Source organism: Aspergillus glaucus, assembly GCF_001890805.1.
Source record: "Aspergillus glaucus CBS 516.65 unplaced genomic scaffold ASPGLscaffold_9, whole genome shotgun sequence".
Lineage (NCBI taxonomy): Eukaryota > Fungi > Ascomycota > Eurotiomycetes > Eurotiales > Aspergillaceae > Aspergillus > Aspergillus glaucus.
This window is the reverse complement of record NW_019170461.1, coordinates 236,242-249,907: the sequence shown is the minus strand read 5'-3', so window position 1 is coordinate 249,907 and position 13,666 is coordinate 236,242. Positions and strand designations below refer to the sequence as shown.

At 48.0% G+C, this 13,666-nt stretch overlaps 6 protein-coding genes across 6 annotated transcripts; 1 reads left to right on the top strand and 5 right to left on the bottom strand.

Annotated features, from left to right (window-relative positions):
- Positions 1 to 276: 276 nt before the first annotated feature.
- Positions 277 to 1,299, bottom strand: ASPGLDRAFT_66149 (uncharacterized protein; the record flags this gene model as incomplete). Its single annotated transcript, XM_022548987.1, has 2 exons — positions 277 to 978; positions 1,036 to 1,299. 2 exons carry the CDS (start codon positions 1,297 to 1,299, stop codon positions 277 to 279), a joined length of 966 nt encoding a protein of 321 aa, XP_022401277.1.
- A 218-nt stretch (positions 1,300 to 1,517) lies between these two features.
- ASPGLDRAFT_81863 (fumarylacetoacetate hydrolase family protein) lies at positions 1,518 to 2,815 on the bottom strand (the record flags this gene model as incomplete). Its single annotated transcript, XM_022550136.1, has 4 exons — positions 1,518 to 1,824; positions 1,890 to 2,259; positions 2,324 to 2,460; positions 2,536 to 2,815. The coding sequence occupies 4 exons, from the start codon at positions 2,813 to 2,815 to the stop codon at positions 1,718 to 1,720; spliced, it is 894 nt and encodes a 297-aa protein (XP_022401276.1). The 3' UTR covers positions 1,518 to 1,717.
- Positions 2,816 to 3,697: 882 nt separating this feature from the next.
- On the bottom strand, positions 3,698 to 6,332 carry ASPGLDRAFT_57571 (putative C6 transcription factor; the record flags this gene model as incomplete). Its single annotated transcript, XM_022548264.1, has 9 exons — positions 3,698 to 3,895; positions 3,948 to 4,154; positions 4,216 to 4,703; positions 4,762 to 4,911; positions 4,971 to 5,163; positions 5,222 to 5,722; positions 5,779 to 6,017; positions 6,076 to 6,176; positions 6,234 to 6,332. The coding sequence occupies 9 exons, from the start codon at positions 6,330 to 6,332 to the stop codon at positions 3,747 to 3,749; spliced, it is 2,127 nt and encodes a 708-aa protein (XP_022401275.1). The 3' UTR covers positions 3,698 to 3,746.
- Positions 6,333 to 6,573: 241 nt separating this feature from the next.
- ASPGLDRAFT_1516423 (putative salicylate hydroxylase) lies at positions 6,574 to 8,269 on the bottom strand (the record flags this gene model as incomplete). The annotated part of the gene is made up of 6 exons (XM_022542272.1): positions 6,574 to 6,932; positions 6,989 to 7,128; positions 7,178 to 7,333; positions 7,395 to 7,551; positions 7,603 to 8,161; positions 8,219 to 8,269. 6 exons carry the CDS (start codon positions 8,267 to 8,269, stop codon positions 6,574 to 6,576), a joined length of 1,422 nt encoding a protein of 473 aa, XP_022401274.1.
- Positions 8,270 to 8,750: 481 nt separating this feature from the next.
- Positions 8,751 to 9,894, top strand: ASPGLDRAFT_1516420 (cupin domain-containing protein). Its single transcript, XM_022542271.1, has 3 exons — positions 8,751 to 9,006; positions 9,067 to 9,501; positions 9,553 to 9,894. The coding sequence occupies exons 1-3, from the start codon at positions 8,760 to 8,762 to the stop codon at positions 9,858 to 9,860; spliced, it is 990 nt and encodes a 329-aa protein (XP_022401273.1). The 5' UTR covers positions 8,751 to 8,759; the 3' UTR covers positions 9,861 to 9,894.
- A 345-nt stretch (positions 9,895 to 10,239) lies between these two features.
- On the bottom strand, positions 10,240 to 11,234 carry ASPGLDRAFT_46469 (uncharacterized protein). Its single transcript, XM_022546450.1, has 2 exons — positions 11,088 to 11,234; positions 10,240 to 11,034 (listed from the first exon to the last, which is right to left on the bottom strand). The coding sequence occupies exons 1-2, from the start codon at positions 11,212 to 11,214 to the stop codon at positions 10,733 to 10,735; spliced, it is 429 nt and encodes a 142-aa protein (XP_022401272.1). The 5' UTR covers positions 11,215 to 11,234; the 3' UTR covers positions 10,240 to 10,732.
- Between the last annotated feature and the right edge of the window lie 2,432 nt (positions 11,235 to 13,666).

Genomic DNA, 13,666 nt, shown 5'->3' with positions numbered 1-13,666 from the left:
TTGAGCATTATCATGTATGTTAGTAGTGTAGACGATATGCGGGGGTGTCCGAAAGAAGTATGCCGGAGGGCATATACGAAAGGTGATCTGATAGGCAGGAAAGAGAGAATTGAATTAGGTAAAGAACTAGAATACAAGACGGCAATATGGCCGTATTTATAGATCATCGCATAAAGAAAGACTCTATCTAGAATGTTTTGTGCAATATATGATGATGGGGAGGGCTTGAATGCAAGGAGAGAACGACTATAGCCTTGGCATACAAACGGCTATATGTCAACAAAATGGACAAAGGGCAGCACTGCCTTGATGGTTCTGAGCAAAGAAGGAGGGGAAATCAGTATCTAGCCCCCTATTCTGACTCTTTAGGTCCGAAAGATTCGACTGCAGATACTCTTGATAATTAGTCTTCAGACCAGGAGCGAAGGTCTCCATAATCCACATGAATGTTCCGACCAGGAAGATAATGATACGGGCGAGAGCTGGATGTGTCGGCTGGATTCTGTGCGCCTTCAAGGTTTGAGGGAGGCTAAGAGTGATGGGCAGAGCACGACCCGGCGGCCGTAGCATTGGAGGGAAGTAGCGGAATGCAAACTCGTCGAATAATGCCTCTGCAATCATATGGCCTTTGTAGGTGCTGGCCATGTGGTGGTTCTCAAAGTCCTCGCAAAACTCGACCATGCCGTCCCAATCTGCCGGGAAGTCTGAAAGCCCCGCGAGTGGCTTCCAAATCTGGAGAGGTTTCCCAGGAGACTCCACAAGCAATAGGCGAGACATTTCTTTCCAGAAAATATAGGCTGCTTTCTTCTGCTTCTCTGTAAAGCCGGAAAGCCGTAGTCTTGACTGGAGTCGGTGGACCGAGATGGCCGTAAAGCACAGGACATAGGTATAGTCGACGTGGTGGGAAAAGACTCCAGGATGTGCTCTGGAATAGTATTCATGTCGTTTATTGATGATGTCGACAGACTTCTTTGTTTCCTGATGGTGCGGGCCATAATACCACCATGTTGAATCATGGGACTACGTCTCATAAACCCGGTCTGTGGCCTTATGGAGGACTTTACCGTCATAATTGCGCCAGACGGCATCGGATCCCCAGTTGGAGGCAATAAAGTTGGAGAATGTCGTAGCATAAATAAAATTCTGGAAGAATTCACCGCCACCATTATACTCAATGGACAGCCTCCAAATCTTTTCATAGTCTTGCTCAGGATCTGATGATTCGATCTCCTGTTTCACCCATTCGAAGGGCTTATCACCACCCTCACTCGTTGTGGTCTGAGACGTAGCGGAGGCCATTGTATTCCGGGGCCGGGCATAGCTTCGGAACCTTGGATTTCTCGCTTAATAAGGTGGAATGGCAATTATTCATGGTAAAGCTTTACTGATCTCGTCAACATCTAGAAAACTTAATCAGGATCAGCCTTCCGATGCTTCCCCAAACCAATCGTAGCTGACTTCACAACTAACGAGCGTTCCACCGGTCTATGTCAGAAAAAAGATGCTTTTAAAGCCTCAAGAAATTGTATTTCTATATAACATTTGACAGGAAATGAGATACCCTAGCTACCAAACACCTGTTGACAATCTGTAATTCTGGCTGTATAGGATACTGTGCCTGGTCGTGGCCCGTAATGCAGACAATTCATCTCATTCCTTGACATTTAGCCGGCCATAGTCTATCTATATCATGCTTCAGGCGAGGAGATCCTCTTATCTACGCAAAGACAACATTGTTCCGCAACGTTCCAATCTGCGAGATCTGTACATCCATCTGGGTCCCTGGGATCAGCCACTTCGGGGGCGTGAGGCCCGCGCCAACACCTGCGCTTCAGTCAGCTTTGTTATTGTTCACCATGCATACTTCTAAGCGGAATAGTCGAGCATACCCCCAGGTGTTCCCGTCATGATAACGCTCCCCTTCTGCAGTGTTGTCCCCTGCGACAGGTACGAGATCAAGTACTTGCAGTCAAACAACAGATCTCCTACAGACTCCTCCTGGCGCACCTCTCCATCGACAATGGTTTTCAACTGTAACTGGGACGGATCGGGAATCTCTGATGCAGCGACCAGAACAGGCCCCAAGGGAGCAAATGTGTCGAAGCCTTTGGAGAAGCCCCATTGAGGGACTACGCCGGCGTACGCGGGATCGCGTTGGAGTTTGCGAGACGAGATGTCATTGCCGACTGTGTAGGCCGAGACATAGTCGAGAGCGGACTCGACGGGGACGTCTTTAGCATCTTTGCCGATCACCAAGCACTGGGGCGCGTTTACATCATGAGCAAAGGTGTATTCAGACAGCCAAGGCAGGGGACATATCTACCAATTCTCCCTCATAGTCCGCCTGATCATTCTGCGCAATCTTTGGAATGACGACTGGCTCACCGTGATCATGGACACAGGTGTTTGGCTTGAAGAAGATGAAAGGAAATGGCGGCGGCTTGCGTCCGGCTTCCCGTACTATTTTGAAGGTACTCGGTGGTTAGACAAAGCTTCAGAACATGAGGGTGGGAAAATCGGAAGACTAGTACGAACTGTGCTTAGCGTAATTGAGGCCCACACAACGCAAAATGGGAATATCGCTTTGTGCAAGTGGCGATAGGATCCGTTCCACAGTCACGACCTCGCCCGTCACCTGGGTCGTGCCAGTAACGTCGTAGATATCACTTCCACTGATCACTCTGGCTTGAAGCTGATCAGCGTTGGCAGTGAGCCCCAAATCAACTTCTTCATCGGCTGGCAAGATTGGCTCGCCGCGCAGAATCCGGCCACCGAGGGCCCGGAATCGAATTAAACGTTTCCAGGGGAGAGACATTTGGAAAGCCGCAAATGCAAGTAAGAGTGTCGAGTATGCAATGAACAGACAGAGGTAGATTCAAGTAATAGTTAAGTGAATAAGAACCGTTAGTCATTCCTGCCATCATTTCGAGGGTACTACGCGGAGTGGTCGGGAAGGTTGCCGGGGAAGGAACGGAAAGTGGCGGTAATCGCCGTGGATAGGAACTTGGCTCCAAAACGAGGTCAATGCGGTTTAGCTACCGAGTACTCATGGATGTTGATAAGCCTCTCATCGGCGACGGTAAGCATGGGGTTGTGGCGGAAGGGGAGAGAAAGGGGGGTGGTGTACACTTCTTTTGTAGGGCTGGTCCTAGATGACCTGACTAAGCGGCTTTTTCATGGAATCCGAAGCTCCGCTGCCACATTATAAGTTATTGATAAGAACAGCAAAGTATCACGCTGAAGCTTAGGGGCGGATAGCCGCTTTGACAACCTGACAGAAGTTTATTTCCTTAGACATAGTTATGGTCCAGGGGACTATTTTCATTCCGCAGAGAGATCCCGTAGTTGAGAGTGATAGATACAACTATGAGACAATGTGAGTGTGCCCCGAAAGATTCTGCCCCCTGTGCGCTTGCGGAAATGATTACATGAAGCTGGGTAATTGAAAGAAACATTTCATTGCAGGCCGCATAGAAAAACAAAGGACGTGTATTGATATGCATGCAAGTAGCAGATGCCACGATCAAATTCTACGGTGCAGTGTAATTTTCATCTACCTTAGGGACCAAAGGATTTTCAGGTACATCTGTTGAGAACTTTTCATGATAGATGCATAGACGTGTTGGAGAGTACGGAAAAGAATGTTAGTACCATGGTGTGTGATTTTTTTTTTTTTTTTTTTTTTTTTTTTTTTTTTAATCGGTTCGGCATTGATCCTAGCTTTCGCCATTCCTATCAACAGTAGCCTACCAACGTTCGAATCCTGAGCCGTGCGTAAATAGATCGTCCAGCATGAACTCGCCACACTCAATACCGAATGAAGGGAAGCTGACGTTAGGGGTCGAAGTGTTCATGACTGGGAAGCCCATGTTAGATTGATCCGGCATATCCTCTGCTGTTCCACTGATTAGCCCGTGTATTTGTGTCGGTGTGCGAAGAAGCCTTACGCTGGAGACGCAGGGCAAATATTAACTCTTCAAGGTAGTATCTGCAGCGATCCACCATTCGATTGCCAGTATCCAGTTTATATAACGTTGCAACCGCGCGACTGGGATAGATGTGAATGTTGGCATATGTACTGGCAGAGCCCTTGCCCGACTGCCTGGTCCTGTGGACCCAGGTTGCTCCAATTATGACGAGTGCCGCATTGAATGCTGTAGTGAAAAAGAAATCAGACATCACTAGATGAAATACCACACCACATCTGTAACTTACTGTAGTAGAGCGAGTACCACCAAGCGCCAAGAAGTTCTCGTGGCCATCCAGAAGACGAGACAAGTTCAGAGATAATATCAATCATTCCCGTAGCTGATTCGATGCACTTCTTCATGCTACTGTACCCGATATCGTTGAGAAGCCTGTCTTCGCCGGGTTCAATCCCGGAAGCTCGCGTAGCATCTAGGAACTTAACAAGGATGGGCCGATGCAAGAGGATTTGGATGTGCAGATATCGCAGAGTCAGAATGACACGAAATTTCAATGGAAAGAGCTGCGGCTGGTCTTGCGACTGCTCTATCTCATCTCGCATTCCTTCGACGGTCACTTGTCGGAGGCATTCAGGGAGCGCCATCACCCAGGAGAAAAGTTGGTTTTCGATGCCAAGGACACGGCTAACAGTCTCACCCACCGGTAGAGGCGGACCACATCCAAGGTTCTGACCATATATTTGATCAATGATGCTGGCCATTTGTTTATACAACATTCTAGAGTGGGTTTTAGTCCTGCGTTGGGCCTTGCAGTCGGGAGAATGATGCAGCTCACATGGTGTTATTAAAGAATTGGATGCTATGGCGGACTTCGCCATGATCGGCCGTGGGAATAACCTCGGTGCTACCTTGGAAGGCTGGTAGATCGAGTTGGACATAGCAGTCTGGTATCGCAGCCGGTCGTCCAAAGGTCATGCCCAGGGTCCTGAGAGGGAGTAGTCAGAAGCGCTGGAATGATATTCAGGCAGGCGTGAGTGATGGCACCTATCTAGAACCACACATCCAAACCAAGTTCTTTTTCGTGTCTCCTGCTCCAAAGGAGGGAACGCTTTGGAGGCGTCTTTCGAATGAAGTCCGAGCTGGAGTGCAGCTTTAACGGCCAAGCCATGTATCGTCCACGCCTGAACCGATTTCTGTGTTCCCTGAAGGTACTGGCCCATGAGTAATAAATACTGTACTGTCTAGATATTAGTGGCGGGAAAAGTGTCTACGTGAGCATAGAAGGGAAATTTTACCAACTTCCAGTGTTGTCCCTCGTAAGATCTCTCCCTTGCAGAGGTCTAACGCCCGGCGATAGTATACAGCGGACTCGCTGATGCAGGTTTCAGCAGGTGAACGTCCCGAAGCCGATGTTAATTTAGCCATAGCAAGTATTATATTTAGCAAGCCTAGCCATGTACGTCTGACCCTCTTTGAATTGTTCTTTAGTTGATAGTAGGTGTCGAAGAATGTAGGTGGATGAATATAAGGGAAAAGCAGTCCAGTGTCAGCAAAATATCGATGGATGAGTGTCAAAGTCTCTTCGGAAGATGGCAATGTGAACATGTCTGACGGCCTTTCTTGCAAAACTTCAGACATATGGCCCAACGATGGCGATGGAGGACGCGTGGCGTTGGCAAATCCCCCATCATGAGTGATGTGGTCCGTTGCGGGGGAAATAATCCCCTTCTGTGTGCTTTCACTGTGTGCTACAGCGCGAGATAAATGACGCAGAAAGGCGATGTTCGATGAAGCACCTGAAGGAACATCAGCTCGGCTGAATCATTCTTTGTGGGGAAGCAGTAAGGCTCACCGAAGAATCCACAATCCTCCTCATCGGCAAATGCCACAGCCCCCATTGCATCGACGGTGTCTTCCGTGCCCGCAAAATCGGGGGGGGATGGCTCATTTCGGGGCTGTGGTTCGGTTTCTTTCAAAGGGTCGTTAGGACTTCTCCGGTTTATGTGCGATGTTAGACCAGAAAGGTCAGATTTGACTGTGATCAGATTGTCCTCAAGCGATTTGACGCGTAGTTCAAGGTCCTTCAGATAGCTGTCGACTTATGAGCCGGAAACTACTATGTAAGGGTCTACAGATAACTCTAGCTTACTCCTTCTGCACGATCACATTCGTAGCATTGACTGGTGGGGTATAGGCACAGTCGAAGCCCAAGTCTTTGCACATGCCACATTTGGGGCGGCTGCCATCGCACTGAAAGAGTGTTGATTAACGCTTATCTGATGGCATACAGAGCTAGCGGGATCCTACCTTTGACTTTCGCGTTCGGCAGGCATCGCAAGCCAGGGCCACTCGGCGACGTTTGACCGACTGATTCTGAGGAGTGGACTGATGAAGCAAAAGGTCCATGACTGTATGAATTCCGTGGCAGACGTGTGTTTAGTCGAAATCATGGGAGACAAGAGAACCGGGGACTAAGCGGAAGACGAAATAGGAGTGTGCGGGCTCCGGGGAAAGAGCGGACCGGCAGTTCCCCGAAGTCGTTAACCGGGCATCGCTAATTGCCACAAGACATACCACCCTGCTCAAGTTGCCAAGAAAATGCATAAACTATTTCATCTCGCGTACATAAATACATACAGACAGACCACTAGAAGACGGAGCTGACTTTCCACGTCCCGGCCTTTGTCCAGGCTGCGTCAATTTCCTTATCGGCATCATAGCCGTAACACCACATCTGGGTGGCAGGGTCGCTCCACTGGTTTGGGCTATGACTGAATGGGATCCCCTCTACTTCCGGTGCCATCGCGGCGTCTCGCGCCTCTTGCAGGGGCCCATCAGCAAAATGCCACAGTTGGCCGTTGAGAAGGCTAGCCTCTTGCATCTGGCCAGCGCGCTCAATGCGCACCATCTCAAAAATATCTAGTGCTTCCTGCAACTGCTCTATGGAGTCCATGTGCGATAACGAACGAGCCAGGGCTACGCCATCCTCCACTGCCATCGCAGCACCTGTTCTATAGATCAGCATACACATCAACATGAAGCGTTTTGATGGTTCATCTTACCCTGTGACATGTATGGAAGCATGGCATGAGCAGCATCGCCCAGTATGGCGAGCTTCCCTACCGTCCAACGATTGAGCAGAGAGCCGCTGAGCAAGGGCCATTTGTCAGTTTTCTCAACCATGCCGATTATTTTTGTAAGCCTGACCAGGATGAGCTTCACAAATTGTTGACCAAAGCAAGATAACCTACACTGGATCCCAGCCCTGAAATTGCGCTTTCATGTCTTCAAGTGCTCTCTGTGGATTCCAGGTGGCGGGGTCTGATGTATCAGGATGGGATAGGACCATGTTGAATGCTTGCCCGGCGCCAATTGTGTACGTCATGACGTGCCTGGAGTCTCCGATCCTTGTCTTTTAGTTAGAACCACTATCATGATATCCGGTGCCTGTTAGTGCATGAAACGTACCAGATATTCAAAGCTGGCCTTTCTAGAATCCATGACATTTCAGGATCATTTCTCATCATATTCATGTCGACTACCGCACGATAGGCGGCGAATCTGGGCTTTCTGAAAGGCATTTCTTGCCCTTCCAGCAAAACCTTCCGAGCCACCGATTTGATACCTATCAACATTTAGCTCCCCATAACACTTACCACCACGGAAAAGTACGTACCATCTGCAGCAACAACGAGGTCTCCTGAGTGTTCCGTGCCATCCGCGAGAGTTATACCGCCTTGTACAGGGTCGTAATCAACAACTCTTGCTCCTAACTTGATGCCAACGCCCATGTCAAGTGCTTTCTGGTACAGGGCCGAATGGAAATCAGCCCTATGAATCACATAATATGGAGCGTTGAAATTCTCGACAAAATCCGGCACCAGCTTTGTCTTTCCGATAACCTTGCCATTCTGCCATCTCCGGAAAGCGATGGACTCTGGCTCCGTGATGTAAGGCTTCAAATATGGCTGAAGCCCCAGTTTGAATAATACTCGGGTCGAATTAGATGGGATTTGAATACCAGCACCTACTTCACCAAGCACTGCAGTCTGTTCATAGATTGTTACTGTGTGGCCGGCTTGAATGAGGGCTATGGCCGCTGCTAGGCCTCCCAGGCCAGCCCCGACGAGTATAACGTTCAAATTCACAGGCGAGATTTTCGGCTGAGCGACATGCGAGGCAGTTTCTTTTAGCAGCTTTGCGAATTGGAGGCAGTTGCTTGGATAGCTTGGCACCTGTATGCGGCGTGTCAGCGTGTGGTATGTTTTTAGAGAAACGGCAGAGAAACTGACTGCAAGTGGTTTCTCACTGGGGGGCACACCTGGTCCTTCGAGAGAGACCATATTGTTTGCTAATAATGTGAGAGAACGACTTCAATTTGACGTTGTAGGTAGTAAGCACTGGTGTTGGAATAGTCCCAGGAAAGCTCAGTGTCAAGTGTCAGAAGTCGGCACGTGCAGATGTTCTTTATGGAAGGAAGAAGATAAACACTGCTTTCTTATATGCAGGCATAGAAGACTTACGAAAACTCACAGCAGCAGCTGGCGGAATAAGTCAGGTGAAATGGTTCGCTTGAGTAGCGTACTTCCCATTGCTGAACTAGTGTATGCTTAGGAGCCTTGAAGTCTTTACCGATCATTCCCCGTTGATGCCCGCTTCCCGACCTACCCCCAGAGCGCCAACAGAGGTCGGCCACTAGAACGTAATGGGTAACTTTTTTGCTCGTAGCTTGATCTATATATACCAAGACTGACCCATTTGGTTTACTCCGATAAGAATTAAGAGTCCTAAAGATTTTGACAAAACTGAAAGCCAACAGCATTATCTTTCGTTATGGCAGCAGCACATACCGATATTAGCGCAGACAGCGCAGAGCAGCTTCTTCAAGATCTTGAAGACAACAAGACCCTACCCCTATGGACCCAGATGGCCAGACTTAACCCACCAGAGCCAAATCCGACGGCTATCCCTTTCGTTTGGAGATATGATAGCATCCGCCCCAATCTGCTTCGCGCCGGCAATCTTGTCACTGAGAAACAGGCCGAGAGAAGAGTGTTGATGTTGGTTAATCCCACCAGAGGTATATCACCTTATACCTCTTAATGTAACTACAAGTTCATTGCAACTAACATAACAACAGACGCTCCATATACAACTGATACGCTCTATGCGGGCCTTCAGCTTGTTATGCCGAATGAGACCGCTCCAGCCCACAGACATACAGCGTTCGCGATGCGATATATTATTGAAGGCAAGGGGGGCTTTACGGCTGTCCATGGTAGAAGAATCAAGATGCAGAAAGGCGACGTGATTCTCACGCCCACCTGGAACTACCATGATCATGGAAAGGATGGAAATGGCCCGATGATCTGGCTAGACGGTCTTGATCTGCCTAATTTCCGCCACTTTCCTGTCCATTTTGTACAGCACTTCAATCAACCACGGTATCCAGCCGAGGATATTGATACGGCCACCTCGCCCGTTGTATTTCCCTGGGCCCAGATGAAGGCTCAGTTGGATGGTGTCCCGGGTAATTGGGCCACCAAACGCTACCTTAGAGCAGATGGCTGTGAAGGTACGAGCATCACTTTGGACTCATCAACACTGATGACTGACGCGGGATGAGCAGTAAGCCGTGTTTTGGGCGGCTGCGCTGAAAGGCTGGATGCTGCTACCCCTTCTGCTCCTCGTCAAGAGACTCTTTCTGCTGTCTACCATGTCATTGCAGGAAGTGGACGGTCTGAGGTAGGTGGCAAGGGCCTAGTTTGGAAAACAGGAGATACATTCTGTGTGCCTTCGTGGTACAAATATCAGCATTTTGCGGACCAGGGGGAAACTGTCTATCTCTACCGTTTCGATGATAAGCCCATGATTATGGCCCTGGGTTTCTATCGCTCGGCAGGCGATGATGTGGAGAGTTTGGTTTCAAACTAGAGTCTCATGTATTTACGATCTTGGAGAAGTAATCTAGCTACTTTAATGGAAATGTAAGCACTGTACGCCGTTCCTCGGATAATCTTAGAACTTCCAGATACTTGCGGCCTCGGATATTCTCATACATGCTATGCAGTGCACTTAATCTTCAATATTGTTTATTTAATGACGAGTTTCTCACGAGTTGCAGACCACTGCATTGCTCTCTGGGCCAACCTTGATGCCATCTGTAGCCAGAATGATCCTAGATACTTTGTTCTGGTGACATGGATTTCATGCTCAACAGTGTTCCTTAGGTAAATGAGCAGGCCATCCACAAAGGCTGTGAGCTCATCCATATAATCCATGAGTGTCTCATTGATGAAGCAAATTGGATCCTTCTTCAATCACATGGCCATGGAGGCTACGGTAACCGATGACATTGAAGATGAAAGACATGAGACGGGAGAGAAAATGACGGTATTCAAGTACGAGGACTGCTTATACTGTTTGCCCGCCAGTTATCAGTTGAATTAAAAGCCAAGTACTCCTTCCGACGAGCCTTGTAACACTCATTACCAGCTCGAACACCCGGATTAATTTCTTCTACTCCGATCTCCGCTCGATCAACTCATACGAAACCACACCTCCCTTCCTAAAAGGCTTTCCAAAAGTCACTTTCATAGTATGTCGCTTTCGAACATCACTAGGTTCCAAGTCGCCAGCATTATCGAGTCGCAGGAGCTGCTTTTGGAGGGCTTCGTAGAGGCAATGGTGACCTCTACCATTTAGGATCTCCAGGAAGACTAGGTATGCATATTGGTTTGTCCGGATATTTAACTCTTCTGGCAGGGTTGTCGTGGGCATTCCCAGGAACGTCGAAGTTTGTCGATTCACTCGTGGCGTCCCTCCCAAGACCATAGTCTGTATTTTAAAGACTGCAGGAGCATGGCGTTGTGTCGTCCAATGCCAATCAGGAATGGTGGGATACTGCTTCTGTCAAGGATAAATGTGTTTAAGCCATAGAAGATGCGCCGTCCTTCTTCATAGGTTTGCCAGTTCGCAGCTAGAATGGCCAATGGTTTGTTTGGTAGGTTATGGTGGAGTAGTGCGGCCTTTATTTCATGTCCGCGAAGGTCGTTCATTGCGATTTGGGCGTAGTAAAGGAGTTCTATGTATATTATTCGTCGGATTTCTGGATACAGTCAGTTAGTGATGCTCTATAAAGCCAGGAAAGTGTTTAATAACCATAAGGAAGACGCAGAAACGGGAATGATTTCTCTTGCAGGAGAATCATAGCCTCCTTTTTGTCAAATATGTTCCCCGTTCTCTTCCGGTTATAGCAGTTGAAGGATAGACCCAATAAAGATGTCATTGAAGGACCTTCTGCATGAAGTCGTCAAGCACTAGACTGATTCAGACGCTCAGGTTTTTTCGGATGCTGATTTTGTTGTACGCTGTAGGCATCCCTCCCCGTCATGTGATACGTAATGTTACCAAAGGTTTTTCTACGGCCCTTCATAAATAGATATGCCTTAGATAATTCCTTGAGGACGAATTGGGGCGGACAGTATACAGAGACGCAACCAAGTTTTTATGGCTCCTCACAAGACAATCAATTCTATGGAAATGTAGATAATAACTGTATGATGAATGGTGACATGCTTTTTCAAACTTCTACCGCATTTTAGGACTACTGGAAACTATGCTAATTAACCCCTAGACTACGTGAAATACATAAGGAAGACAACACATGGAACTGGGTTGCGGATATTTGGGGTAAAAATCTGACTTGAGCTGCATCGAAGTATCGCGCAAATTGTACTTCCGTGTGTAATCATATCCTAACACATTTATTAATAGTAAATGAGTCCTGATAAAACCACACCATTCAACTAATTTCTATCACTTTTGCCCAGAGGATGGTAGACATGGTGTGTGGTGTCATGTAGATATTCGTCTCCGGGTAGGCGCTGAGGCCATTGCTGGCCCGACATAGCGGTATCCTTGAAGCTTGCTGTTAGATGCTCTATATCATCTGATTCGCTTTTCATGCCACGATTTCCCTGAATGAAACTTTAGTCCATGTCACTCTATGCAGCAAAATCAGATGAGAATGACCCGACAACAGCTATGTCAGCACTGTCACTGAGCCCACACAGCTTTCGTGGCTGACTTCTGGTAAGATTTACCAAAGGGGACGGAATCAATATGGCGCCAGGACTGTAGACGTGGTGGGTAGTAAGGTGTCTGCTGTCGCTGCGAAAATCAGCTGTCAGGTGTTCTCTGGGGTCACTCCTGGTAGTATGCCAGGTCAGTTTGCTAAGTAACGTCAGTTTCATTCATGCTATGTGACTAAACAGAGCTCTTACGCTGAAGTCCCCGAAGTCATGTCATTGTAGTGTTGTATGCCCTTACACAATCTAGAGTTTTTTGACGCCCTGTATCTTCTCTACTATTCCTCTCTTTCTACTTACCAGCACCACTTCCCCAGCAACATTGGCGATGACTAGACGCCGCATCTAAGAAGGTCGTGAGTCTCACTATCATGGGCTCCGTCCTGTTCACCTGAGAGATGTGTTTTATGGACATTATCAAGTCCCCAGGAAGCTTGGCTACGGTTTGTACTCTACCGTATGGTTAGTGAAAGATCAAAGGTGAGACTCATGCGTTAATACACTCCCTAAACGTATGTTTCCTTGCTAACCAACAAGAAGCTGCGGCAGTTACAGAGCGTTGAAAGTCCTCAGTGCGGAATGCTACGGTGCAGAGAAAGACATTTGAATTAGAGATCCTCAAACGCTTGCAAGATTCCAATCCTGCTCATCCGAGATATAGATATACCCCAAGATTGCTTGATTCCTTCGAGCACGTTGGACCGAATGGACGCCACGTATGCCTTGTCTTTGAACCTCTGGTGGAGAGTTTTGCAAGCTTCGGTACATTGTTCCTTAAATGTCAGGTGCTGAACCCCCTCATGCAGCATTTTGCTAAGCAGATTCTCCTCACTCTGGACTATGCACGTGAATGCAATACCATCCATACGGGTAAGCGCCCAGATCGTTGGTTTGGAGTTGAGTACTGAACGGGGGATAATGGCGCATAGATATCAAGCCCCAAAACATCATGGTCCAAATCCCCTACCTCTCATACATTGATGATTACCCGAAGGCGACATCTGCTGATCCTGCTGCTTATGATTCTGCCTCTGATCCATCTGCTATTGTCTTTCAACCACTTAAACACTTTTATATCCATGAATCCACTGACTTGATGTCCCTCAGCATCACTCTGTGTGATTGGGGCTCTGCCAGCTGGACGGATAATCACCTTACACCGCTCATCCAACCCGTGTTACTTTGAGCACCAGAAGTGATTCTTGGAGCTCCATGGGGGTCTTCGACTGATATCTGGAACCTTGGGGCCATCCACTCAAGATTCTTGATGCAGTACACATGTTTGAGGGTCGATCACTGAAAGATGGATCTTACTTTGGTGGCGAAATACTTCAACTAGAGTTGCATTCGGCGCGGTTTGGCGCGGATGGAGGGTGCCCTCCATCCACGCCGCGTGGATTTTGGATGCTCAGGCTTGGATCCGCATCCGCGCCAAAATCCGCGTGGATTGGCGCGGATTAAGCCGCAAAAGCCGCAAGATTCCGCGCTATGCCTATTTAGGCATACACTAAACTAACTGCAGTTAAAGTCGGATTGGATTGGATTCGGATTCTCCAAAGTCCAAGCCGCAATGTAATCCATGACAGACATACAACAGCATCAAGAATTGACTATTATCAATGCTCCATTACATTTGTATCATCTATATCA

Bases quoted from the DNA above. Each gene is read 5' to 3' on its own strand.
- ASPGLDRAFT_1516420 (XM_022542271.1), top strand. From the start codon at position 8,760: ATGGCAGCAGCACATACCGATATTAGCGCAGACAGCGCAGAGCAGCTT. The intron at 9,007-9,066 runs GTATATCACCTT...ACATAACAACAG, and splicing joins GTTGGTTAATCCCACCAGAG to ACGCTCCATATACAACTGAT. The intron at 9,502-9,552 runs GTACGAGCATCA...ACGCGGGATGAG, and splicing joins TAGAGCAGATGGCTGTGAAG to CAGTAAGCCGTGTTTTGGGC.
- ASPGLDRAFT_46469 (XM_022546450.1), bottom strand. From the start codon at position 11,214: ATGACATCTTTATTGGGTCTATCCTTCAACTGCTATAACCGGAAGAGA. The intron at 11,035-11,087 runs GTTATTAAACAC...GACTGTATCCAG, and splicing joins GTTTCTGCGTCTTCCTTATG to AAATCCGACGAATAATATAC.